The sequence below is a fragment of the Orbilia oligospora genome, assembly GCF_000225545.1.
Source record: "Orbilia oligospora ATCC 24927 unplaced genomic scaffold scaffold00054, whole genome shotgun sequence".
Lineage (NCBI taxonomy): Eukaryota > Fungi > Ascomycota > Orbiliomycetes > Orbiliales > Orbiliaceae > Orbilia > Orbilia oligospora.
The window spans coordinates 1,969,209-1,992,976 of NW_011645611.1; the positions used below are offsets into that span (position 1 = coordinate 1,969,209).

General features: G+C 45.5%; 7 protein-coding genes across 7 annotated transcripts; 3 read left to right on the top strand and 4 right to left on the bottom strand.

Moving 5' to 3' along the window:
* Positions 1–886: 886 nt before the first annotated feature.
* AOL_s00054g608 (uncharacterized protein) lies at positions 887–2,095 on the top strand (the record flags this gene model as incomplete). Its single annotated transcript, XM_011121924.1, has 2 exons — positions 887–1,840; positions 1,895–2,095. 2 exons carry the CDS (start codon positions 887–889, stop codon positions 2,093–2,095), a joined length of 1,155 nt encoding a protein of 384 aa, XP_011120226.1.
* Positions 2,096–2,604: 509 nt separating this feature from the next.
* On the bottom strand, positions 2,605–3,206 carry AOL_s00054g609 (uncharacterized protein; the record flags this gene model as incomplete). The annotated part of the gene is made up of 2 exons (XM_011121925.1): positions 2,605–2,855; positions 2,954–3,206. 2 exons carry the CDS (start codon positions 3,204–3,206, stop codon positions 2,605–2,607), a joined length of 504 nt encoding a protein of 167 aa, XP_011120227.1.
* A 500-nt stretch (positions 3,207–3,706) lies between these two features.
* AOL_s00054g610 (uncharacterized protein) lies at positions 3,707–10,788 on the bottom strand (the record flags this gene model as incomplete). The annotated part of the gene is made up of 8 exons (XM_011121926.1): positions 3,707–8,827; positions 8,880–9,060; positions 9,114–9,541; positions 9,592–9,785; positions 9,838–9,977; positions 10,038–10,189; positions 10,248–10,469; positions 10,549–10,788. 8 exons carry the CDS (start codon positions 10,786–10,788, stop codon positions 3,707–3,709), a joined length of 6,678 nt encoding a protein of 2,225 aa, XP_011120228.1.
* A 457-nt stretch (positions 10,789–11,245) lies between these two features.
* Positions 11,246–13,574, top strand: AOL_s00054g611 (uncharacterized protein; the record flags this gene model as incomplete). The annotated part of the gene is made up of 8 exons (XM_011121927.1): positions 11,246–11,509; positions 11,587–11,742; positions 11,820–12,141; positions 12,204–12,413; positions 12,471–12,514; positions 12,568–13,345; positions 13,407–13,461; positions 13,529–13,574. The coding sequence occupies 8 exons, from the start codon at positions 11,246–11,248 to the stop codon at positions 13,572–13,574; spliced, it is 1,875 nt and encodes a 624-aa protein (XP_011120229.1).
* A 469-nt stretch (positions 13,575–14,043) lies between these two features.
* Positions 14,044–14,825, bottom strand: AOL_s00054g612 (uncharacterized protein; the record flags this gene model as incomplete). The annotated part of the gene is made up of 4 exons (XM_011121928.1): positions 14,044–14,298; positions 14,373–14,486; positions 14,571–14,680; positions 14,798–14,825. 4 exons carry the CDS (start codon positions 14,823–14,825, stop codon positions 14,044–14,046), a joined length of 507 nt encoding a protein of 168 aa, XP_011120230.1.
* Positions 14,826–15,811: 986 nt separating this feature from the next.
* On the bottom strand, positions 15,812–17,641 carry AOL_s00054g613 (uncharacterized protein; the record flags this gene model as incomplete). Its single annotated transcript, XM_011121929.1, has 2 exons — positions 15,812–16,566; positions 16,732–17,641. The coding sequence occupies 2 exons, from the start codon at positions 17,639–17,641 to the stop codon at positions 15,812–15,814; spliced, it is 1,665 nt and encodes a 554-aa protein (XP_011120231.1).
* A 3,950-nt stretch (positions 17,642–21,591) lies between these two features.
* Positions 21,592–23,064, top strand: AOL_s00054g614 (uncharacterized protein; the record flags this gene model as incomplete). Its single annotated transcript, XM_011121930.1, has 2 exons — positions 21,592–21,887; positions 21,945–23,064. The coding sequence occupies 2 exons, from the start codon at positions 21,592–21,594 to the stop codon at positions 23,062–23,064; spliced, it is 1,416 nt and encodes a 471-aa protein (XP_011120232.1).
* Between the last annotated feature and the right edge of the window lie 704 nt (positions 23,065–23,768).

Here is a 23,768-nt window from a genome sequence, read left to right on the forward strand (position 1 = left end):
ATTCTAAGCCAAGTTGAAGCAGTTCCTGTGACGCACCCGGAATACAATAGTATCGAATCCTCCAGCGCAGTGTAGATGTTACTGCTTGTAACGGCCCGGTGACCAGATCAGTACTTGCCAGTCATTGCGAGGAAGTGTTTGACCAGCCTGCAGTCCCCAGAATAGAAGCTTGCATGGGTCCACTAATATTAACAGAGCTCAAGAGGGAGAGAGCTGACCACCAGCTACTTAATTCAAGCACTTAGCCGGCACTCGTAGCTTGAATTCACCGACTCCATCGAAATAAAAGAGGTCATTGCATATCCCGGATACAGCTCTCGCACAGCCATCTGCCAGTCCAAGACATCTACCGATCCTCCAGACTCCAGCCAAGTGATCCAGACCGCTTTTGAGATCCAACCCAGGCTGCAAGGTCCCACGGCCGAGGTAAGACCCCCGGCTTGTCCACCCTGCAGGCGCAGGCTGCCTCCTAGGTCATGAGAATGCGACTAACCGTGACCATAGTTCCACATATATCTTAATCTTTTGCCTTACTGCAGGTAGCTCTCTGGCACATAAAAGGCCTCCTTGATTGGTGAATTATCGGCTGTGTTCAAAAGTACAACATCAAAACACAACTTGCAACTTCGGCGCTCAATCTTTTCCGTATCCTTTCAACTTGCAACATACTAATCGACTCGAATCGCGCTTCTCTTGGTATCTCCCGGAAGGAGCTTCCTAGCGATCGAAACTTCCATTATACACCGGACTAGACTACCTGTTAATTTTATTCTTTCGAGCACATACGACCCATCAGTCGGGAATAGGATTCCTTGAAATAAAATTAAAACAAAAAAAATTAAAAAATTAAAAAAAAACCAAACTCTGCACTGGTCCCTCACTATACATGGCCTTCGAAGTCGACATTGATAGACAAGCATCTCGTATAAGAGCTCTGAGCGACACATCTTCGATCCCACCCTACATCCCCGTCGCATCCCCGTCCGCTAAACGGAAACGAGACGTTCTCCTCTACATTACTCCAGTATCTACGAATTCTTCGTTCAATAGCTCTTTGGCTACTTCTTTTGGGAGCGACGGGTCGTGTGACGGGGGTGGGAAGGCAGCGGCTAGACCCAGGGTGGATAGTGAGGATATGAAACATGGAGCCGCTAGTACAGGAATAATGTCAAGCCCACCACAGTCGGAGGCTCCATCACCTCGAACTCGAGTCGCCAACAAACTCGAGGGGTTGAATCTTAGTAGCAATGACGATGGAAATGAGCCGTCAAAAGCTGCGAAAACAATAAAGGCTTGGAGAAGGCCTGGCGGGCTAAGCAAACTAACGGGCCTACCAGAATCAAAGGCAAATGGAAACGACAGTAATAAGACCGATATATCTATGACGGTGGGAGAAGATGAAGACTCGGATCCCACCAGGACGCCTAGAAAGAAGAGAGTAGTGATATCTAACGCTGATGTTGATAAGAGCCCAAGAGATGTTACCAGCACGCCGAAGAAATGGAAGAGTAAAGGGAAGATCATGTTCAAGGAGCCTGACGAGCTAGAAATGACGACTTCTGATGAGTCTTCGACGAAGTCTACGCTACATAGGGACGAGTCGGACATCCCACTCGTCAGTACTGGTTTAGATGAACCCGTTACCTTTGTTGGGAGCTCTAAACAGGCCCAATCCTCGAGAAGGAGGTTAAAGAGTCCACCACCTATCATAGAACAAAACGACGAAGCTCAGCGGCCTGCTGGAGAGCTAGATACAGATTCGGATCCAGACGAGACAGGAATTGGGTACCGGCCAACAGCCCAACAGCGCGAGATACGCAACCAAAAGCGAATGCAGCAGGTATGTGAATAAAATTCTAATGGTCAACTGCACAAGTACTAACGAACTCTATAGATTAAAGAATACAAAGCACGGGAATCGAGAGAGGCTCGCGCGAAACGGACAGCTGAAAGACGGCGAAGAAATGTGACCGATAGGGGGGAATCTGCCACTTCTTCTGCATCGAGTCTTCTCCCTACAGCCCCACCTGAAACCGACGAAATGGTTGATGTTCAAAACTCCGGTCCTGGAAAACGGGTTCACTTTGCGGACTGATTACTTTGTACTTGTCTCACCCGGGCCTTACACCGCTCTCACGCATGAACCAACTTACCGGCCACAATCATATTCCCAGGAGAAACAACATACACGCACTAATAACATACATGGCCTTTAGTTTTCTTGTCTTCTAAGAGCTTTTCTGCATACCATTTTGTTTTCAGTTTTTGTGGCATTAAATGCTTTTTTTTGTTCACGAATTTCTTTATATTATGAGGGGAGTTCTCTGGTGCAAAAGGGTTTTATCATGTATCCGTTCATTCATGTTTTTCTATTCACAGCTCAGTTTCAGTATTTCGTTCCAAAAAGCCGTACCCACGATTTAAAGTATTGGGAATTGTCACAACCTCCATTGCTCAAAAAAAAGACTCTGCAAAATGATTTTGCTATGTACATAGAATTCACAAACCGACCTATACGGAACGGTTGCGAATGCCGTCGGGCACTAATATCACCAAATCCAATATTTAATCCAACCCAGTCCTTCAGCATAGGCATGCAAAGCATCACCATGGCTTCCACCATCTCTTCTCGGCCTCCCGTTTCAGCCGCTCGTCCTCTTCTTTCCGTACTCTCAACTGTTCTCTCCTCTCCTCTAGCTTCTTCTCCCTCTCTAGTTTTTTGTATTCAATGATCTGCATCGCCCGAATCATACCGTCTTGCTCTCTTCCTCTACGCCATTCACAAGCCTCCCATACTACCCAGGATGTAGCAGTAAACATACCAACGGCCCAGTTACAGGCACTATACAACGGCGCTGTTTTTTTTAAAAAAAAATAGATTACTTCTCGTTAGCCTTCATATGCATACCCACATCGTCCTGTTAGATATATAAATCTCAAGGGTTATACTAACCCCGTAGAACGAGTTTCACCCCACCAAACGCGAATCCAGTCGCAATACCGGTCAGGAATGTCTGCCGTGCACATGGCGTCTTATGAATGTTGGACAGACTATCCCAGCTAATGCTATTGATGGCATCGGAGAAGGTAGCCTTTTGTCGTGGAGGGATTTGTCCCACTGTTGACGGGTCGGGCAAGGGAGGGAGAGAGGAAGAGGAAGTACCTTCCGAGCCCGGAGGTGAAGTTGGAGATGTGTCGTTGGCCATGGCTTTTTTTCTCTTCTTCTTCTTCTTCTAAATTGGAAGTAGTTGGTATCAATTTACATCTTTAGATGGCTAGTTCACCATGCGCGGCTCGCCGAAGTTGTCGAGGTGAGGTTGGATGTTTAGTATTGAAACCTTGGTTTGCAACGCAAAATATGCAACATGTTGCTACGAATCGACATTGCGATTTTACCTTTGACATTTTAGGTAATGCAATATGGGAAATAATCAGGTCTAACAGGTAGCTAATTAATTAATTCAGATGTGAATACATGAAATGCCACGGATTATCCTATTCGAGATCGCAAAGTTTCTATTTATGCTTGCCATTTAAAAGGCCAACGCTATGCAATAATGTATAATCTCGGAGCCTTACATTCGAGTAGGCCTTGATCAAAACGTATGTGACAGAACCAACAGAAGCAAATGTATGCAATGTCGTTCTCAAAATCATCCCTCTAACCCGTCCACCAATGAAACTAAAAAAAAAATGATGGTACCAACTATATACCCTCCAAGATAACCTTCACATTCTCCTCTAACATCTGGAGCGAATAATATTCCGCTACACTCTTGTAAATCTTCAACTGGGCCACTATGCCCTCCTTAGGAATTGTGAGTTTCCAAACCCCGCTGCAAGCACAGTGTTCCTGAAAGTCACTAGTCTTGATCTTCTTGCACCTAAAACAAACCAAATCCTGCGTGCTGTAACGTATCAACATCTCCTCTACCTCGCCTACCATGCGTTCCTGTAACGCCAATCGGTCGTATTCATGTCCACAGTTGAAACACCTCCAAGCTCTCTCCTTGCTGGGCTTCCCGTCAACGTCTAACTCCGGCATTAGATCTTCATCCCTACAGAAGTCCAAATCTCGCGACATGGTGCAGTTTTGACAGATCACCTGCTCGAATCTTAGGCTCTCTGTTGTATTCTCGAACTGGCCCTCTTTGCTAAACTCCTTGATATCAAACATATGCAACAGATCCTTTCGGAGCTGTCGAGTCGAGAGCATAAGGTCTTTGGGTAGAGCAAATACTGCGGACATAGCTTTGACGAGCTCCAGAACAGCATTAGAGCTCCCAAGCTTCGTGCCAGGTAAGTTCGGGAATTCAAATTCCGATTGCCGGTCAGGGTGAAGTATAATATCGTGCTGCAATCGTAGCAACTGCGAGATGTTCTTCTTCAACGGTTTCAAAAACTCTTTAGGCAATGTCAAGACGTCGCCAATATCGTCTTTCCCGCCATCTGTAGCCCTGGGAGGTAGTTGTGTCATTCTAGGAGTGGATTCTATCATCCCGGCCGAATTCTCTGGGTGCTTGAAACTGTGTAGAATATGCACGAACTCTACGACCCATGTGCTGAAAGCCTCCTGCATAGTTTGCGGCAGCGCCTTGCTAAACTGCCAGTGCATGATCAAGTTCAACTTTTGTTTGTCTGCCTCAACTACTTCGGAACAAGCCAGTCCACCATAGTTATATGGATCATACCAAAGGAGATAGTCCCAGTACTCCTTGACATCGAGATCCAGGAAATTGAAGAGAGGCTTCGCCTTGATCGCTTTGAGAATATACTGGCTATAGGCGTAAGCTGTGCCTACCTCGGCCTTTGTCGTTTGCAAAATCAGACGATTCGCACTAGCATATACGACGCTAGAACCAACACGCCTGAAGTCGGCGAGTAGCTGCAAGAAAGCCTTTTTTGACATAGTCTGGACGTAGAAGTGGAGGGCGTGGTCGTAGAGGAACGACTCTGGGCTCTCAACCCAACGGACAAGATGCTGGACCATGAGATCAGCCATACTGTTTCCCTTAGTTGCATCTCCCCACCATGACTTCACCAAATCTCTTAAGACGGTGATACTAGCTGAGGCAAATGTATTCTCGGTGTATAGGGATTGTTGCTCTTCGCCGTTGGATTTACCAGCCGGGTTGAACCCCATAGCATCTGCACCCTCGAGTTCGTTGATCAAAGAAGAGGTTAGAAGGGTGTTGATAGCCAGATTTCTTACGTCAAGCTCGATGCAGACCGAGGAATATGATCCTCTGTTGTTGATATCAGGCATATTAACGTGCTCGAGAGATCGGACAATACTATCTTTCTGGTGGCCAGCATGATCAGGGATTGGTGTTGATGACCACCAAAGAACCACGTTGCTCGCCTGAAGCCTCCGTGCGTAGGCAATATCGACCAAAAACCTTGGGTCATGATTGACCAAGTTGCACAGCGGGACGTTACCATACCTTGCCAGCTCGATCAAATGGGATAGCCACGAACCGAGGGATAAGTACCGGATGACGATGCGCTTTGCCACAAAGTTTTGCCAGCCTAATGGTGGAAGGCTACTGTCTGTTTGATCGATCTGGAGCGACAGCATTGGGAATTCATTTAAAGACCGTATTTCTTTGCAAAGCGTGGATTTGTAAGGTGATTGGATAACAAGGACAAATGCCTTTTGTTCCTCAGATTTAAGTTTCTTAATCGCATCATCGATATTCCTGTATAAGAGGCGTGGCTTGTTGATGTAGGTTGTCTTGAAATGAACTGTATCTAGATATTCGAACGGACCCTGTCCGTGTGACTCCTGGTTTCGTCGAAGAATTTGTTCCGCATACATTTTGTCGATATTCGGTAAGCTTTGCGTATCCTTCTGCGCGTTCAGCACAAATACTTGGGCCTCGGCACCGCTCGAGGATACCAGAGAAACAAATTGTCTATCTCCCGCAACCAGGTGGAACAAGTATAGATAGGAAATTTGTGCGTCCCCAAGATAAGGCTGCTGGGTATCTTGCTGGAGAATATCTTTCAAGTCAAACCCCTCCTTGATGCCCTTCCCAAGTACGCCCCTGGTGCTCCCGTCCAATGTACAAGTGTTGCCTAGCTGTAGCATAGCTCTGACATTCAGAGGAAGGTCGGTTTCATAGATTCCTTCCACTGTCGGGTGGGATGTCAGAGCCACCATCTTTTGAAATTTCTCAACGTATACTTGTTCTGGCATAGTCAACCTGAACAAGTTTGATGATGAGTGACCGTTGGGTAATGTAAAGTTGACGGGCTCGGAGCTACACTGGTCCAGTTCGAAATTCGGAACATCTTTACTTCTGAAATTGATGAAAATTGTTCTTGGAACAACAACCTTTACGATGTGTATCTTCCGATCGATCAAGACGTGCGCATTGACCTCGCCAGGAACATCCGTCTCTGCAAAATGTAGAACCTGCCATGCCTTCATGTAGACAAGCTGGGCTTGTTGTCGGAACATGGAGTCCAGACCCTCGCCTGTGTTTGCTTGTCGGTCTCCAAACAGCTGTCTTCTTCGTTCTCGGGCATGCCGTTGGATTTTCCACTTCTTCTTCTGATATTGCAAGAATCCCTTGTAGTCTTTGTCGATAGCTGGCATCTTTGCTGGGAGGCTTGCATACGGATCGACTGGGACGACAGGTTCTGGTGCCTTTCGTTTCAGGCTCTGAGATGCCGCAACTTTGTTCAAGACGCTATCGAGACCTTTTCCAACTGGCGCTGTTGATCCAAAGTCTTCCATATCCTGTAAATTGATAGCATTACTCGTCACATCCGCCATAGGTTCTTTCTTGAACATATCCGTCATCTTCTTCTGCTTCAGCTTGTCATCCTTCGCGTTGATCCGACGCTGAAGCCAATCAGGATGAACAATCCGCGGCACTGGGTTTCTAACCTTCTGCAGCGCAGCAGGAATAGTAATAAGTTTTTGGATGACGGAGCCTAAGCGCTCGAGATAGTAGCTCCAATCGACCACATTTCTAGGATCCATATTAGTGATATCCTCGCGAAGCCATTTCCGTAAAAAGTGTTTCTTGATGGACTCTTCAGCAGAGAATATGGCGACTGGGACGGCTCTTTCTGTAACTGGGGCGCCCCTCGGCTTCGCAGAGATAATGTATTTGCAGTTGAGACCTTTATCCTTGACCATCTGGTCTCCCAGGAACTCTGCCAATCGCCTCGCAGTTTTGATAGATGTTGACTTTTGAGTCCCGTATTCGTCCAGAGTTTTCGCCATATTCCTGTTCTCGCAAATGAGTTCAATGAGCTCTTCATCGGCGAGAGTGGACCCTTGCTGATAAAGAACATCCAACCAACGATTCGCTACTTTAGCAACCGCTGCATATGTCTCTGCTAGTGTAGTACCCTCTAAAAACACCTTGAAGATCTGAGTCTGAAATATCTTAATCAACTTCAACTCGCCACGACGTTTGACCTCGAATCCTTTTAATTCAGCGAGACTGCCATCATGATTGAAGACAGCATATCGTTTTTTCAATCCTTTATCCTCTTCTTTAGAGGTTGGTAAGATCATAGCCCTGTATGGACCATCAACTTCAAAAAAGATTGAGTTCTCGGCGTGTGTCTCGTATTTAAACTTGTCTTTGTCTACCAAATCTTGGTACTGGTGGTTTGTGAACTTGTCGTGCACTAGATGGTTCAACATAACACAAGGATACGATATTGGTAGCTTCTTCCCACCTGATAAGTTGAAGACAAAGTTCTCGGGGAAGGTAGCAGGTAGGATACACCAAATACCATCAGTATCCAGCTCCAACGGTCTTCCTATCCTCTCCACAAGCTGGCGAGCCAACTGAATAATCCGCGATCCAGTCAAGCAAGTTACACCAGCCATCTCCAACGAATACCACCGGGATCCCTTTCTCATGACGTATCCATAGAAGGAATTGAGAATAACTTTGTGAGCCAATTGGAGCGAGTCAAATAGAACCACCATTTTTCCACCCTCATCTATTTCGGCTTGGTTTGCACCTGCCTTCTTCAGTGAATCTGTTTTGTTCTTCCAAACCTTCTGCTCGCCTTTGAAATAATACCGACGATCTCTAAACATTCGCACAGTATCAACGTAGAATGGATTCTCACGCTGACAAATAATAGCTTCACGTTCAATTGTCCTTGTCTCCTTGATCTTGTGGTAGATTTTCTTACTATATTCCGTAAGCCGTTTTTTAATTAAACCTGCTTGTTCAGAAGGGGGTAGCCCATCCCAACTTCTATAAGGCCCATTTGGGTATTTCGGCGGAAACCTTTCGTTTTCCAGAGCTCTCCTAATCATAAGATACTCGTCCCGCTTCGGCGGCAGGAACTCGCCTCTCCAAGCCCACGGCAACCGTCGATCGCATGTTTTTCCGGGGCGGTTAAAATCGCAAGCCGCACAATCTGACTCTTTGATCATAGAATCTGGCTGGAGACGGTTGGTCGTCATAATGTTTGGATACATAGAGGCGACGTCCAAATGGTAAATGAGAGGCCTTTCACTCCGATTAGGTGTCGTCTTCAGGTCCATCAGGTTCGCTGCAATCTTTTCCTTGACTTCGTCATAATTCGTGACATCTTCAAGCTTCTTGTTGCTTTCTACCACAATGGCGAACTTCAAGGCGGCATCTAAGTCTCGTAGTAGTTCATCGATGGCACCAGGATCGACCGAAAAGTTGGCGGGAATGTCACTTCGGAATACACCTGCCTCCAATGCCTCGACGTGACCACCGACGTACGTTTCCGATTCAACCAGATGCCCCTCCCAGAAGACCTCATCGGGGTTTTTGTGCTTGTTGGGAATGATAATATTTTTTTGGAACGCTTGAACCTATACACTTGTCAGTATCGTGACCAAAACAGTACAGTCCATGTGTGTTTACCATTAACAACATCTCGCATAAGGTACCGGTACCCTTCCGTAAGACATCGTCGGGCCCTAGAGGAATGATTGTACACAGAGAAAAGATAAAAGGATGGACGTATTTCATATACAGATAATATGTTGCAACAGCATCGGAAACCGAGTATTCTGCCAATGTCTGTGGGCGTTCGCTCGCATATCTTCCCAAATATAAGCGTACGTAAATTAGCAGGACTTTTGAAGAGCTAAATACCTTGTCATCAATTCTGGATCTAATTCATCCGGGTCGTAACCCAGCTTCGCTGTTGTAACTGCTTTGAGGCCACGACTACCTTGCGGAAGGTAACTGTCTCGATTTACCCAAGCAAAAGCATCCATATGGGCGCAATAATTGCTCTTGTAGATACCTTCACTATCCTTCCGAAACCCAACTTCGTGGTACATATCAATACCTAAAGCCGAAGCTCTCGCTTCTACAAAAGGCCAATCGAAGAAGTCTCCGTTGTATGTCACGATGACTGTTGGTCTCGCCTCTTTGATATGGTCAAAGAATCTCTCTAAGACACCACGTTCATTCGGTTCGTTGAATATCATGAATTCACCCTCGTACTCTGGCTTTGGAGTATACTCGAAATCTTCAATATCCTCAGATACTATTTCTCTGTTTGTGATTAAGAAGCCCTATTTTTGATCAGCGTTATCTCTAACTAGTTCAGCAGGATGAAAGGTACCTGTCCATCAATCATATATGAAATCATCATAATCTGATCAATTAAGGCGTCTGGAAACTTGAGGGGAAGCTTTGTGGTTTCAATATCAAAAGCTAGCACCACAGGGTCCGCACGAGCAAGACGATCCTCTATTAGAGATAACCCGATTATGCCGTGCTTCGCTTCGACGGTATACCACTTCCCGATCCGGATATCTACCATTTGTATTAACGAAGGCTTCATGAAGGGGGTTCATGACTTCAGTACCTAGATCTATCGAAACTCGAACGTGATACGGAACATCATATTCTCTAATGTCGACTATATAGTCGCTTGCGTCGACACCGGCATTGTTTGCTCTTCCCATGTCTAACGGGTCGTCGAAGAGGTCAAACCCGGCCCGAGAACTATATGGCCCTCGTTTTAGCAAATCTGATATTCCAAGGCACCAACAGTATCACGCTTACTTTGTAACTTCAGCATAAGTATCTATGGCATCAACCTGCTTCTTATTGTCCTCGGCAATTGGCATCAGAACTTTTCGGACGGATAGTAAATCAGGAACATTGTGGAAGTCGATTTTAATGAATGTCCGCCTATAACCCATCAAATGATTGGGCTGCAGTATGGATTAGCCAGGGAGTCCCATAATTTCAATTAATCGAGGTTGACTATACCATCTGTAGGTCCTCTCTTGTAAGTCTCGAAAGTGACTTTACTAATCCTTCAAATTTTCGACGCAGCCATTCTTCAACTTCCATTTCAAAGCCAGCCTTGCAGGCTATCAGGATATACGGATCGTATAAAACTGTCGCCTTGAAGGACCCGCCCTCGTCGTCGATGAAGTAGAAGTCAACTCCAGCCTTCCCTCCAATATTGTTCTCGTCCTCAATTGCCGTCTAGAAAAACCACCAACTGCATTAGCAACATTATTCCTTTTGCTAATACGTCTAAAGCTTCCAATATTGACATCCGTACCGAATGCATATTGATCAACCACCCAATTTTCTTCGGTCCAGCCTCATATCTTGGAAACCCCATCTTCTCGTCTATCGAATTTGCAAGCTTTGTAGCTTCCCATTTTTCTTCCGAGCTTGTCCGATCCGTTGCTAGTAAGGAGTCCTTGTCTACTGCTTTTTTGTTATTCTTGAGATATCGACCACCACTCCGAGGACCTCCTCGATAGGGGACTTTGTAGCCCTTTTGACCTTTCGACATTGTCGAGGGATTGGCCTAGTCGACCTCGTCGATAATAGCTGTTTAGGGAGCGCGATAGTAGGAATAAAAGGATTAGATTGTGTCAGACATGTGTCGCATTGTAAGGTCGAAGCTGGGGGTATATCGATGCTCGAGTTCGAAGCTGTAGTAATATTATGGTAGTCTTATGGTTGCTGGTTCGTAGCAACACAGCTTGTCGCGTAAAGTGGAAAACAAGAGACCAAAGCTTTGAATTCGCGTTCGGCGGCGTCTAATTGGTCAAATAAGAAATCGAGGTCAGAGCTTTGAAGTTAAGAAATCAAAGAATCACCAACCCCAATAAACCCTGGTCTTATAGATTTCAGTATTCTAGAGCATCTATAGAGACGATCCACGAGATCTTGAAAGTCACGTTTAAGCACCGCCACAACCTCACTTGCCACACACATGAGGCGGTGAAGTGGGATGTGGCTCCAAAATGCGTTGTTGCCAAGACTGTCCCACGTCTATCGATAACATTTTTCTGAAGGCCGCACGCACCCCAAGCTCAGAGCTGCTTCAAAGTGCAAAAAGCTTCAAACGTCAACCTCCAATAACTTGTAATATCCTCGCGATTCCATCAATAAAATACCCTCGTACCAATAACTCCAGTCAGCTTCTTTCGATAATCCTCTACATAAACGATAACCAAAATGTCCTTTGGTGGGCAGACACCGACCATCTTGGTCTTGAAGGAGGGCACGTATACAAAGCTCTATATCATATGTTATGGAACTTACGTAGGCCGTACTAACATAACAACTTGTAGGAACTGACCAGTCCCAGGGACGCGGACAGATAATCACAAATATCAACGCCTGTCTTGCCATACAAGCTACAATAAAATCAACTCTCGGACCTTACGGTGGTGATCTGCTGCTCGTGGACGCTAACGGCAAACAGACAATCACCAATGACGGAGCTACGGTTATGAAGGTGGCTATTCAACTTACCAATAATATTTAAGATTCACTTTGAAGTACTCAGGAAGCTTATATTTCTGCTATTAACAGCTTCTGGATATTGTTCACCCCGCCGCTCGTATCCTTACCGACATTGCCCGCTCGCAAGATGCCGAAGTTGGAGACGGTACAACATCCGTGGTGGTTCTTGCCGGTGAAATCCTCAAGGAATCCAAAACATTCGTGGAGGAAGGTGTCAGCTCGCAAGTCATCATCAAGGGTCTTCGAAAATCATGCATTTTAGCCGTCAACAAGATCAAAGAAATTGCTGTACGGATAGATAAGGGCGAAAAGAGGGACATCTTAATCAAGTTAGCCGGAACAGCAATGTCGTCAAAGTTGATTAAGAGAAATTCGGCCTTTTTCACAAAAAGTATGCGACAACCAGACCCTTTATGATTTTATAATCGGGATGCTGACAAATATAAATTTCAGTGGTCGTGGATGCCGTTCTCTCACTAGACCAGGATGACTTGAACGAGAAGTTGATTGGAATGAAGAAGGTCCCCGGTGGTGCACTCCAGGACTCTATATTCGTCAACGGTGTCGCTTTCAAGAAGACTTTCTCATACGCTGGTTTCGAACAACAACCCAAATCGTTCAAGAACCCAAAGATCGTCTCCTTAAATGTCGAGCTTGAACTCAGTATGTAGATGTAATACAGCTATACCAGGGATACAGGGGCTAACTCGTACACTATAGAGAGCGAGAAGGATAACGCTGAAGTCCGTGTCGAGCAGGTTTCGGTATGTCATTCTACTTCATGGATCAGACAGGATCCCAACTTACCAATTTATAGGAATACCAAGCAATAGTCGATGCCGAATGGCAGATCATCATTCAGAAGCTAGAGGCCCTTGTTGCCACCGGCGCCAAAGTCGTCCTCTCCAAGCTCCCCATCGGTGATTTGGCAACTCAATACTTCGCGGACCGTGATATCTTCTGTGCTGGCCGAGTAATGAGCGAGGATATGGAACGAGTCGTCCAGGCTGTTGGCGGTAGCATACAATCGACCTGTTCCGACATCAAGGAAGAACACTTGGGTACTTGTGAGTCTTTCGAGGAGCGACAGATTGGTGGTGAACGATTCAACTTCTTCCAGGGTTGCCCCAAGGCGAAGACATGCACATTGGTGCTCCGTGGTGGTGCAGAACAATTTATTGCGGAAGTGGAACGGTCCCTTCACGACGCTATAATGATTGTTAAGAAGGCCATCAAGAACGACCAGATTGTTGCTGGTGGCGGTGCTCTCGAGATGGAAATTTCGAAGTACCTTCGCGACGAATCAAAATTGATCGCAGGAAAGCAACAGATGATTGTTGCAGCCTTCGCAAAGGCTCTTGAAATCATCCCAAGGCAACTGTGCGACAATGCAGGATTCGACGCAACCGATATTCTGAATAAGCTACGACAAAGACACGCTAAGGGCGAGACATGGGCCGGTGTTGATATCGATAACGAAGGCATTGCCGACAACCTTGAGAAGTTTGTGTGGGAGCCAACAGTAGTTAAATTGAATGCGATCCAGGCTGCGACCGAAGCTGCTTGCTTGATCCTGTCAGTGGACGAAACAATTAGTACGTTTTTAGAATAGATGCTTGACCCAAAGCACACCGGCGCTAATGCGAATGTGAACAGAAAACGAAGAGTCGGCTCAACCGCAATCAGGACCACCTATGCCAAGAGGCGCAGCGTATGTTACTCCATTGCACCTACATTTGCCATATGAATCCGAAATTCTAACATGAAAACCGGTATAGGGGCCGAGCACTACGAGGCCGTGGCAGAGGAATGCCGAGAAGGTGATTGCAATAAAGAAAGAGAGAGTAGAGCCGGTCTATATGGTACCGAGCAGCATTTTTGAATCTTATGCATATTTAGAATTGAATATACAGATTCATGTCGATGGATACCAGAGCTTTCAGGGTCGCATTACCGTAAAAGACACAAAAGAAAGAAAACTCCATAATATCCCCCCATAGACAAAAGCAAAAGCGAAAAAATGCATTTATTTTTCTTTCAAACGGAGACGTTTGAGCGGGGGTGAAATGGGAACATGTCTTGAGTGTGCCCCCTCTTTGAATCGTAAAGAAAATCAGATCAAGAAATCCTCTCTCTGTGACCACATAAAGCATTTCATTCGTAATTTCGGCGCCTCCTTCGTACAGCTTGAAGAGCGGTACGCAGTCCCAGTTGTCGCCTCAAATCCCTTGACATAGCTTTATTGCACTGACAGCAGCCCTTTAATTCAAATGTACCCTGCCAACATCCCAATCTATTTTGAAGTCGTCTCCCCATTGATTTGCGGCCCTGTACTGCTTGAGACGTGTCCGTGCAGACTATCCTCGCTTTCATCTTCCTCTTCAATGATACCTAGTTCAGCCTCTTCATTTCCAACGGCATGATAGCTAGCCTGCTTCGCCTGTCGTTTTCTCTCCAGCATACGCTTATGATACCACATACAGAGCCCTAGGGCGGCGCCGGCACCGAGAAGATTTGCAAAAATGTCATAAGCATCGAATGTACGCCACTACCGTCACCACCAATGGTTAGCCAATCAAAATCCCCCATCGATAGTATAGCCCGAGACTTAGGATGCTATACCGGCAAGACTCCCTGAACGAACTCCGATCCTACACCAAGAATGCCAAACATAACTACTAAGGTAAAGTTGACTACCCGACGACGGGATGTATCGAGGACCCAGTAGAAACATAACTATAGGTTTGAAGCGAAAGCTGTCAGATACGATAACGTATATTCTATTCCCATGTTGGAATAAGACGGAATGGATTTACTTACTGTCATCAAGAAGAAACATATAAAGTGCACAATTTTATCATTGACCGGAATAACCAATCTCTTTGAGAAACCAAGGTACGCCGACAATAGCAGCAGGAAAGCAAATGCACCTATAATTTTCGAGGTGAAGCCGTGATCAGTACCATGCACATACATTATGCAGTAAAAACAGCTCCGTTCGAAGCTATTCAACTTTTAGGCTTTAACCATAAATTATCTTCGCTTACCTGCAATCTGAGGCCTTATCCGCATCATGGTAGCTTATGAGATTCGAAACTGAGAAGTAGAATGCTATGCGACAACGACGATATGGTTTTTTCAAGGGTTGAAGGACGTTCGGAATGACGTTAGAGAACCGGCATTGCTGATGAGCAAGTTGAAAGTCGATGTTAGTGGGGGGACAGATATGTTGGATGCAGAGATACCGCTGTTGCAGCTGACAATGGCGACGGAATAGCCCAACGGCGCGGCACGGTCTTGGCGCAGGCGGCGGGCTGCGTATGCCATTACGACTCCATGGCCATGCAATGCTACATGCATCCCAGAACCGTTCGAACACCTCCATGGACCCATTGCACTAACTATAGCATCTTGTCTAGTATACCTAGTATTTATAAAAGTACTTAGTTTTTAAACGTTTTATGAACAGGCGGCTATGGCCGCTTTGGGTCTCAGTGCCCTGAAAATACAACGGCCGACCAGCGCCAGCCTCAGTAGTATAAATTAATAGTATTCGGCATTTGCATTTGCGCCCTGCTCATTAAACGAAATACAACGCAAAATAGCGTTGGAATTGCTGGTGATATCTCAGGTTGCATTATATTATGCCAATTCGCATTCCTTCTTTCAGCTATAGTGATTCATGTTATAGAACGGCCTTACCATGAGGTTACCTTTACTGAATATTACGATTTGATTTTTAAACTTTGTGCATCGGAAATAACTAAAGTCTATCACTGAATAGCTAGTATCGTCATATTTCATCTAGGCACAGTGCAGGGGCGATTATATTAATAAACCTGTTGTTGCTTCCCAATACAAAACCAGATTGAATCTACAAAATGATGTATCATATAGGCCAGGAAATAACTGGAAGTAAAATACGCGAATAACCAAATTGAAATTGAAATCGACGGAGTTGAAAGGCTCTTGCCTTTGCAACAAATCCCACCATACATGTGGAAAAAAGTTGAAGGGTCCGGCGACAAGACACCTACGTATATACAGGCATTATATACAAATTAAGGTTTAGCCCCCTTGGAATTTTCCTCGTCTTTCCCCTTGGTGTTTTCTAGGGCTTCAGATTGCGGACAAAGTCTTTCAATCCCGTCCGTATTTGAAAGCGCTAGATACCGAGGTATACATGTCGTGTCGGATTCATTCGGGGTAATAGGCTCTGGCGGCGAATCCTCTCGTTTACGGGATTTGGCTCGTGGAGCTTGAGCGTTATTTTCGTCGGCCATAACAAGATTTATATCTACCGCTGGTACAAGATCCTCAAACGGGTCTCGGGCAGGACGCCAGAGTTCTTCCAACGGAGGGAAGGGATCAGCAGGTGGCACGATTCGTGCAGGCTGGTAATTTCGGTCTGGGTTCACGGCGTAAAGATACCGCATGAATAGTTCCCATTCTCCCCTTAAGCTTGGCTTCCATTTTCGTAATTCCTTCATAGGATTGCCATGTATCCATGGAACGTCAGGTCCATATAAGTAGTAACCTGGCTGTATTTCTGCCACGATCCTTTCGCGGTATACATCCCATGGCCTGGGATAGTACCAGTAATTCCTCGTCTCCCAGTACTCCGTTCTTGGGCCAAAACCAGTACTTAATGATTGATTGTTCAAGTTTTTCGGACCATTATTCCATCTCCACTCGGGGTGTGCTTTTCTAAGATGCAGTGGGAGAGATGATAATTCGCTAGCCCAGCTTTGTACTGACATATTTTCGAACCTTTGTGGGATTTCTGGGTCGCCGAGTTCTGCCCAACATTGACAGCCTATAATTTTGTATGTTTAGCAAGAAATCTTGAAATTTCGACAGTACTGCATCAGATACCTGAAAAAATATCCAAGAGGGGTACGCTAGGCTGAGGAGGTGTGCATGTATATAAAAAAAACCTTCACCATCCGAAGGATCAAAAAAAAAGGGTCAATTAACTTACCAAAAACCCATTCGCATTTCCTAGCGTCTTCCCACGTTCTGCAGTATGATAAACTATCATTTTTCCTAGCCGCGGGAGCATGTAGGGATGCCCAATCATCACAACTACAATCCTCTATACAAGACTCTTGCATCTCTTTGATAAATTCTTCGGCCATCCACGGATTTTCATCAAAATTCCTCCAGCTGAAACCCTTAGGTAGCAAGTCTCTTGTACGCTCTGCAGCGATTGGGCTCTTGAACACATGTTTGGGATCGGCACATCGTATTTCGAAACTGTCCTTTATCCAGAATGATATTTTGACGTAGTCATCTTCGTCGAAGTCTAGGTCACCATCCAGGTCACCCCAGTCGTCGTCGAGCGGGTCGTAATCAATATCTGGGGTTGGCCCATTTGGCTTAGGACCGTGATTCCTCGACTTGCCTTTCCTCGACTTGTGCCCTTTCCCTTCTTTTTTGTGTGTAGGCGCTAGAGGATTTTGTGTTGGTTTCGAATGGGGTGAGACTATTGACGTTGAAGAAGAAGGAGAAGAAGAAGAAGATATTGTCGACTTGAATAACGACGATGTTGTCGATTGAGGGGGGGGAGATGTTTTCGGTTTGGCGGGAGAAGATGATTTAGGTTTAGAAGGAGGTATCGTTTCGATATGATCTATGACAGGGGCAAGAGGCTTTTTAATTTTGCCCACGTCAACCTCCAAACCTCGTGTTCGTATTCCATCGTGTAGGATATTATCAAATTTATCAAGGCTGTCCGAGGGATCTAAGGGCCCTTCCCGTGATTTCGGAACCAGCGTAGCTCCGGTACTGCCGTCAACTGGGCCTAGTACTGGTGCACAGTAAGAGAATGCAAAAATAAAACCCGCGATAGTCCAAATGTAAGCGTTCATATATGTATTCGGTATCTTCATTTTTGAAATGGATGGTAGGTGCGGCGAATGTATCGATAGGCGTCTTTGATATTCAAAATATCCCCAGTTTCTGCTAATAACTCGCGACCGCATACATGGCTTACTTCAATTGCAAACATGCACAGATATCATATGTATATATATCCAGTGTGCAAATTTTATACAACTAAATCCCTCTTAATAAAGGACCCGAACCGATCTATATCTGTTCTTTCCGTGGGACAGCATTCTAGATTGGGTTACAGCCAGGCTCAAGTGAATCCCCACATCTAGTCCATCTAGTGCAATATGATCAAGATTCAAATCTGATGGCAACGTGCATACGAAGGTTATAGCGCTAAAAGTTGTACACACGCAAATAGCCTCGATGCATGCCAGGCCCAAGTGAAGGGGACGCTGCGCCTAGATTTTGGAGGCTAACATACACGAATGTTGTATGTAGTTGTATCGCATTTTTAAATTTCAAATTTGGCCCTTAAGCTTTGGCTATTATATTTGGTTCATAGACAGGTCAGATAGGATATTAAGATGTCGCTATAAATTTAGTATTTGAACGTTAACGTTTGAGAATCGAGTTAGAATGTTGTTAGTTGTAAGTATCAATAGCAACATTGCCTCCTGATAGTTGGTCCGTCTGTTAGGATACTACAATTCTCTGCCGTTTTTCCAACTGTCGACCTCAGAGGATCGCAGAAGAAAGAGGCCAACAGAGCTTACAAAGCAGTACCTTTCTATTGGAATTTGGCATTTCGCTTCTTCTTCTCTCTCTCTCTCCCTTTTTTTTTTTTTTTTTTTTTTTTTTCCATCTTGGACATCATGAAACCTTCTGGTTTCAAGAGAAGGTCTGGAAGCTAATTGGAATGTTGAAATGTGTTGTGATGTTGTAACCTGGGCAGCAGCCCTGTGCCTGTGATGCCTGTGTCCCTGGAAGGCGGCAAGGCGTTGAATTCGATTGAACTGTGCGCTGCGATGCATTACGATGCACTACTCCTGCGAATACCTTTTGTCTCGAACACTCTCAACAGCCCTAATTAAGATGGCGCCGCTATTGAAGCTCGCCAGAATCGGCCCCAGGTCGCGGACCCCTTTTATTATTTCTCCGATAGAGTTGTCGCATCAGTAGAAATGCCTATTTTTGAAGCTATAGTAGTGGCACGATATGGCAATCCTCCTACCGATTGGTTGAGGTTAGGCCCCCCGGACAGCCTCAGAATCGAAATCATCTCGGCCAAAAAATCTTAAATCTGGTCGCTTGCTCAAATAACCACTTACCCACTTAGCAGAGACTACACAAAGAGGTCACGAGAATGCGGGGTTACAGGTTCACAGATTTTGTGTTCACTCAGGCCCCTGAGGCAGCATCATCATATTGGGGTATTAGTTAATATTGGAAGCTCTCAAACAGATGTTGTCGCCTAGGAACGAACCCGAACTGGCTGCGGAGCGAAGTTTGAACGTTGTGACCTCGCCGCAAACGAACGAGAATCAAGCCTCACCTAACCACAGCTGTACAGCATTCCTGGGCTGATCTGCATGCTCTCATTTTATCTCCGAAAGGAAAGCGTTCAATTTGATTCAAACAAAAGCTGCTCTCTTCTTTCTCTCAGAGAAGGAGAAGGAGAGGGAAAGGGAAAGGGAAAGGGAAAGGGAAAGGGAAAGGGAAAGGGAAAGGGAAAGGGAAAGGGAAAGGGAAAGGGAAAGGGAGAAAGAGGGAGCAATGTTGGAACGGCGTGGGTAGGAACGTGTGTTCGAAGCGAGGTTTACCGTTTGACCGTGGGAACGAGCCCACTTCACTGTCGAAAACGGCGGCCGGGTCTGCTGTTAGCTCCCATAGCCAGTGCTGTGCGGTTTAGCAATCGGTCGAATTCAACTGGAAGGAAATGATTGTGCACATCCCTCCAAATACGGCCTTTGATCTGGTTCGCGCGGTTCAGGTGAATGTATTGTGCACTTGCGCATGCTTTGATGCTCAAGTTATCACCGGATATGATCCAATTGAGAAATTTAAAGATGGGGCCGGCCTTCAATAATGATGTTTAATGTTTCAAGTCCTTTCTTGCATTGCATTGCCTAGCATACAATTATTGCCGCCTTCCCAGGTGTGGACCGGAGCGAGGACCATAATATTTCATGGGAAATGGGAATGAGCACGAGGAGCTTGTTATTCTGTCCTTTTCGTTCAGCATTTCCGTTCTACATATAAGATGCTTCCTGCAGTATCCGGCGGTTCAATCGCAATTTGCAACTTGACTGGAATTTGGGTATCTTAATTGTTAGCAGATATTCGGGTGGTCTGATAGTTCTGCTGATAATCCTGATCGATACTTAAATTATTATTCTGGTTCAAATTCTCCTGGCATGGACCCGCATGCCCGATAACTAACTAGCTTAAGCTGCTGCTTTCAGTATAACCACTGCGGAACGAGGTAGCACTACTTCCTTTTACATGGTACGATAGGTCGGTACTGAAGTATATACTCCTGGCATATCCCGGGTTACTCTGAAACCCGCCTTCAAAAGCTATACGAAGAACAGAACTCGAACTTTACCTACTGTACCACAGTCGACTCGTATTCCGTCGACTACTTCGGTCTTAATTGAGATCCTCCCCGCTGGAAATCGGTTAGTTCAACCTCCCCTTCTCTCATGATGTTTTGTGGAATTTCAGCCGCCTCTGGTTTTATTTTTACTTTAATTTATTTTTTTATTTTTTTATCCTATTTTTTTTAAAAAAAAATTTCAACATTCCTGAACATCGGAAAAGTCACAATGTCAGCTTGATTGTGTATCATCCTGCATCCATGTCTTGTCGATAGGCTGGTTGGCTGGCTCGTGGTCTCCGGTGGAGCAAGGAACTGAGCACAATATACAGACATCCTGGGCAGGGCAAAGCATTTCCTCTTCACTGGCATGTCATGCCATGCCATCCTGCAAGCTGCAGCTAGAAAATATCCCGCCCTACCACCTACTTGAGCACCTAAGTACTGAAGTAGTTAACCTCCATGTACCTACCAGCATTCTGCGGAATGAATGCACTCGCTCATGTACCCCTGCGCCGCATTTTTCCTCTCCTCCCGATTTGAAGATAGATGTGTCTGGCCTCGATCTTCCTGGAAGGAATTTCTTGAGGTCTTGGGGTGGCTAGAAGCCCGCCAGGACTGCATTCTTCACATCTCCAACGTTACAAACAAACTCTTTAAGACGCCCAGAAGTTGGCGACTAATCCGTGCGCAGTCGTTTCTCATTAGATACATCCAAAATTGAATACGGAAAGGGCATATTACTAGCCCGGAAGCGTTCGTTTGGGACGGTCCGACAGGTCAACAAAATCTGATTCAATTGCAAATCATCGATATCTCTCGCTCGCTCTTGTTCGACTAAAGGATCACGCCGCCGCCGACAGCTTAATTAACCAAGGTTCCGATTATACATACTAGTAAGTTCAAGCAAGCCAAACGAGTAAAAAAGCAACTGCAAGCCAATCCTCAGGAAAGATATTCCTGATCCCTTTTGTCCTTGGATTGGCGTGCATATTCAACGGTGTGCACTGTTCTTAATGCCGCCTAACCCTGGTTGTGTCCCGGTTAACATTTATTCTTTCCTTCTCTCGTAGGTATAGTCTGCTACATAGTGGAGCTTAGGCTTATGGTGCAACTAGCGATCGATAAAACAGGGCCTTCGATAATACGAAGGACTAAGTTACAGCCCAAGCTAGGGATTCTAATAATCAGCCAACTTGCCTCCTCGTCAAGCAAGTATCCTCTTCAAACATACGCTTCATAAATTCATCAAACGAAATCACTTTTGGACGTCTGCAAGAGATATCGACCGAAAAACCGACACACAGCTGCATAGTTGTATTTACCATCTTTTTTCGATATCAAGCGTCATCCGACACCGGAAAACAACACCAAGACGTCAAAACCTTCACTCCAACACTTCAAATCAAGATGTCTCAAGACAGTAAGAGGCCTCTAAAGGCAATGTTATCAAAGGTGGCGACAAAAATTCGGGATCTGGGGAAAAAAGGAGGGAAAGATGGTTCGGGCAAGCATTCGGGGCCTCGCAGGTCCGTGGACTCGTTGTTAGAAGAAGATAAAAGGAATACTTTTGCAAGTGCGCGGCGGCTCCGCAAAGCGGCTATGACTCGAGAGTTTTCTAGCGCATCTGGTTTACGGCGGTCCTGGCTATTTGATAGGCGAACAGTGGCCGACCTTACAGATTGCGCTTGCACACAGAACGAAAGGTAGGTCGGAGTCTGCATTTGGCTTTACTATAGTAGATATAGCTGACACCCTTGCAGTTCTAGGCCTTCGATCGGTGCCCTATTCTTCACGCTACCTATAGAATTGCAATTAGAAATTGTCACTAAGTTGATATATTCCGACATCATATCGCTCCGCAAAACCTCTCGCGCCTTCAATTCTCTCATTGTCACCCATGAGCATGAAATCGCCAGAAGACAGATCAAAATCTTTGTCGAGCCGAGATACGTTGCTCTCTACCCACCAAACCTCCCGAACAAGCCCACATTCGAATATCTCTCGAAGTTGGCTACTAAAAGCATAGCGGCGTCGGAGCTTGCAAAGGCATTAGCGACACAGCTATACAATGACTTCCACGACAAATACTTCGACTTTCATCCACAGAGTGACAAAGCCTTGGTTATAAGGTATATAACTGAGAGGTTGCGATTTTCTCTGATGATAATCCAGCACTTTCTTGAGCAGTTTGCCGAGCGCAAATTATGGCGTGACCGGGTGAACGGATATGCCTCTCGGGCGGACGATATTCAATTGCAAGAGGCGATACTGGAAAAATACTACACTGTTGATCAGGTCGCTGAAGCATCTGACTTCTACAGACTTACTCTCTACTTACTATGGCAGAATGTAGCGATGCCGGGAGACCACGAGAAGATCAAACGTATTTGGGCAATAGTTACGGATACCTTACCGGCGGTGCAAGATCTCACTAAATTCATGATCGTTGGCGGAATCCCGGAGCTTCGAAACGTATACCGCAAGCCAAAGCCATCTTTAAGGAGGAAGGCAATGTCGAGGTTCTCGGCGATGTATAAGCATGAACAGGCGAGATCCTCGAAAATGGGAACAACCCGGCTACCCAGAATATACCACCCATCGGAGAATATCAAAAGATACTCTACACTCGTAATTTCGCCAAACATATTTCATTTGTGGATCCACCCGGCCCAAAACGTCATGTTCAGAAGGGAGGTCATATCTGGATTGAATCAATTCCGGTGTATCGATGAGATCGTCGAGCACTTGTTGGACGGCTGGGAAGACTGGGCGTATCCCATGGATCTCCAGGTTTCCTATGACAGTGAAGAAGAAGACGACGACGGTGATACCCAAGTCAGGCACAGTTGCGGGGTATCAACAGCGGTAGCGGCATCCTGAGAAATTTCTTTCTTTCTTTCTTTTCTTTCTTCCTTTTTCTTTTTCTTTTATGAGAGCTCTTTGAGCAACCGAAGAAAAAATCGGTTCGGTCTCTAATTTTTGTTTGTTTGTGGAATATGGCGTACAAAGGCCGGAGAAATAACGGAGTGGCGTTTTCGTTCTTTTGTTGCATTTGCATCGGTCATCCTCACGAGCTATGGAACTGGGAGTAGTTTTTAGTATTGGGATTGCACAGCATTGGGTTATTTCTTTTCTTCCCAGCTCATGACCTGTTATGAACATTGGTCGTCATTGCATACATGGTACATTCGGCTCAATTGGTTTCTAGGGCCTTTTTTCTATTCCTTTCTTTACTAGTTAGAGATATCTGGGGGATGCGAGATAGCATCACCGTACTGGGGTATGCATACGTGTGTGCGGGGCAAGTTAACCTCCAGCTCATTGAATTAATATTCAAATTCGAATGAATACATAACAGTATCAGTTTACAGTTATTTTAGCCCTTTTGTTTGGGGGTCGCCGTCCCAGGATTCGATATGCTTATTCATGCTTTTCTGCTACCAGTCTGCCATCGATGCAATGAGGGTGAGAGCTATCGTTCCACGTAGTACAATCTGCATAATTTAGTTTTTATGCATGTCACAAATCACACTAATTGATGCAAAGAGCAGCGTACTATCGTAATTGACTTTCTGTTCCCCATC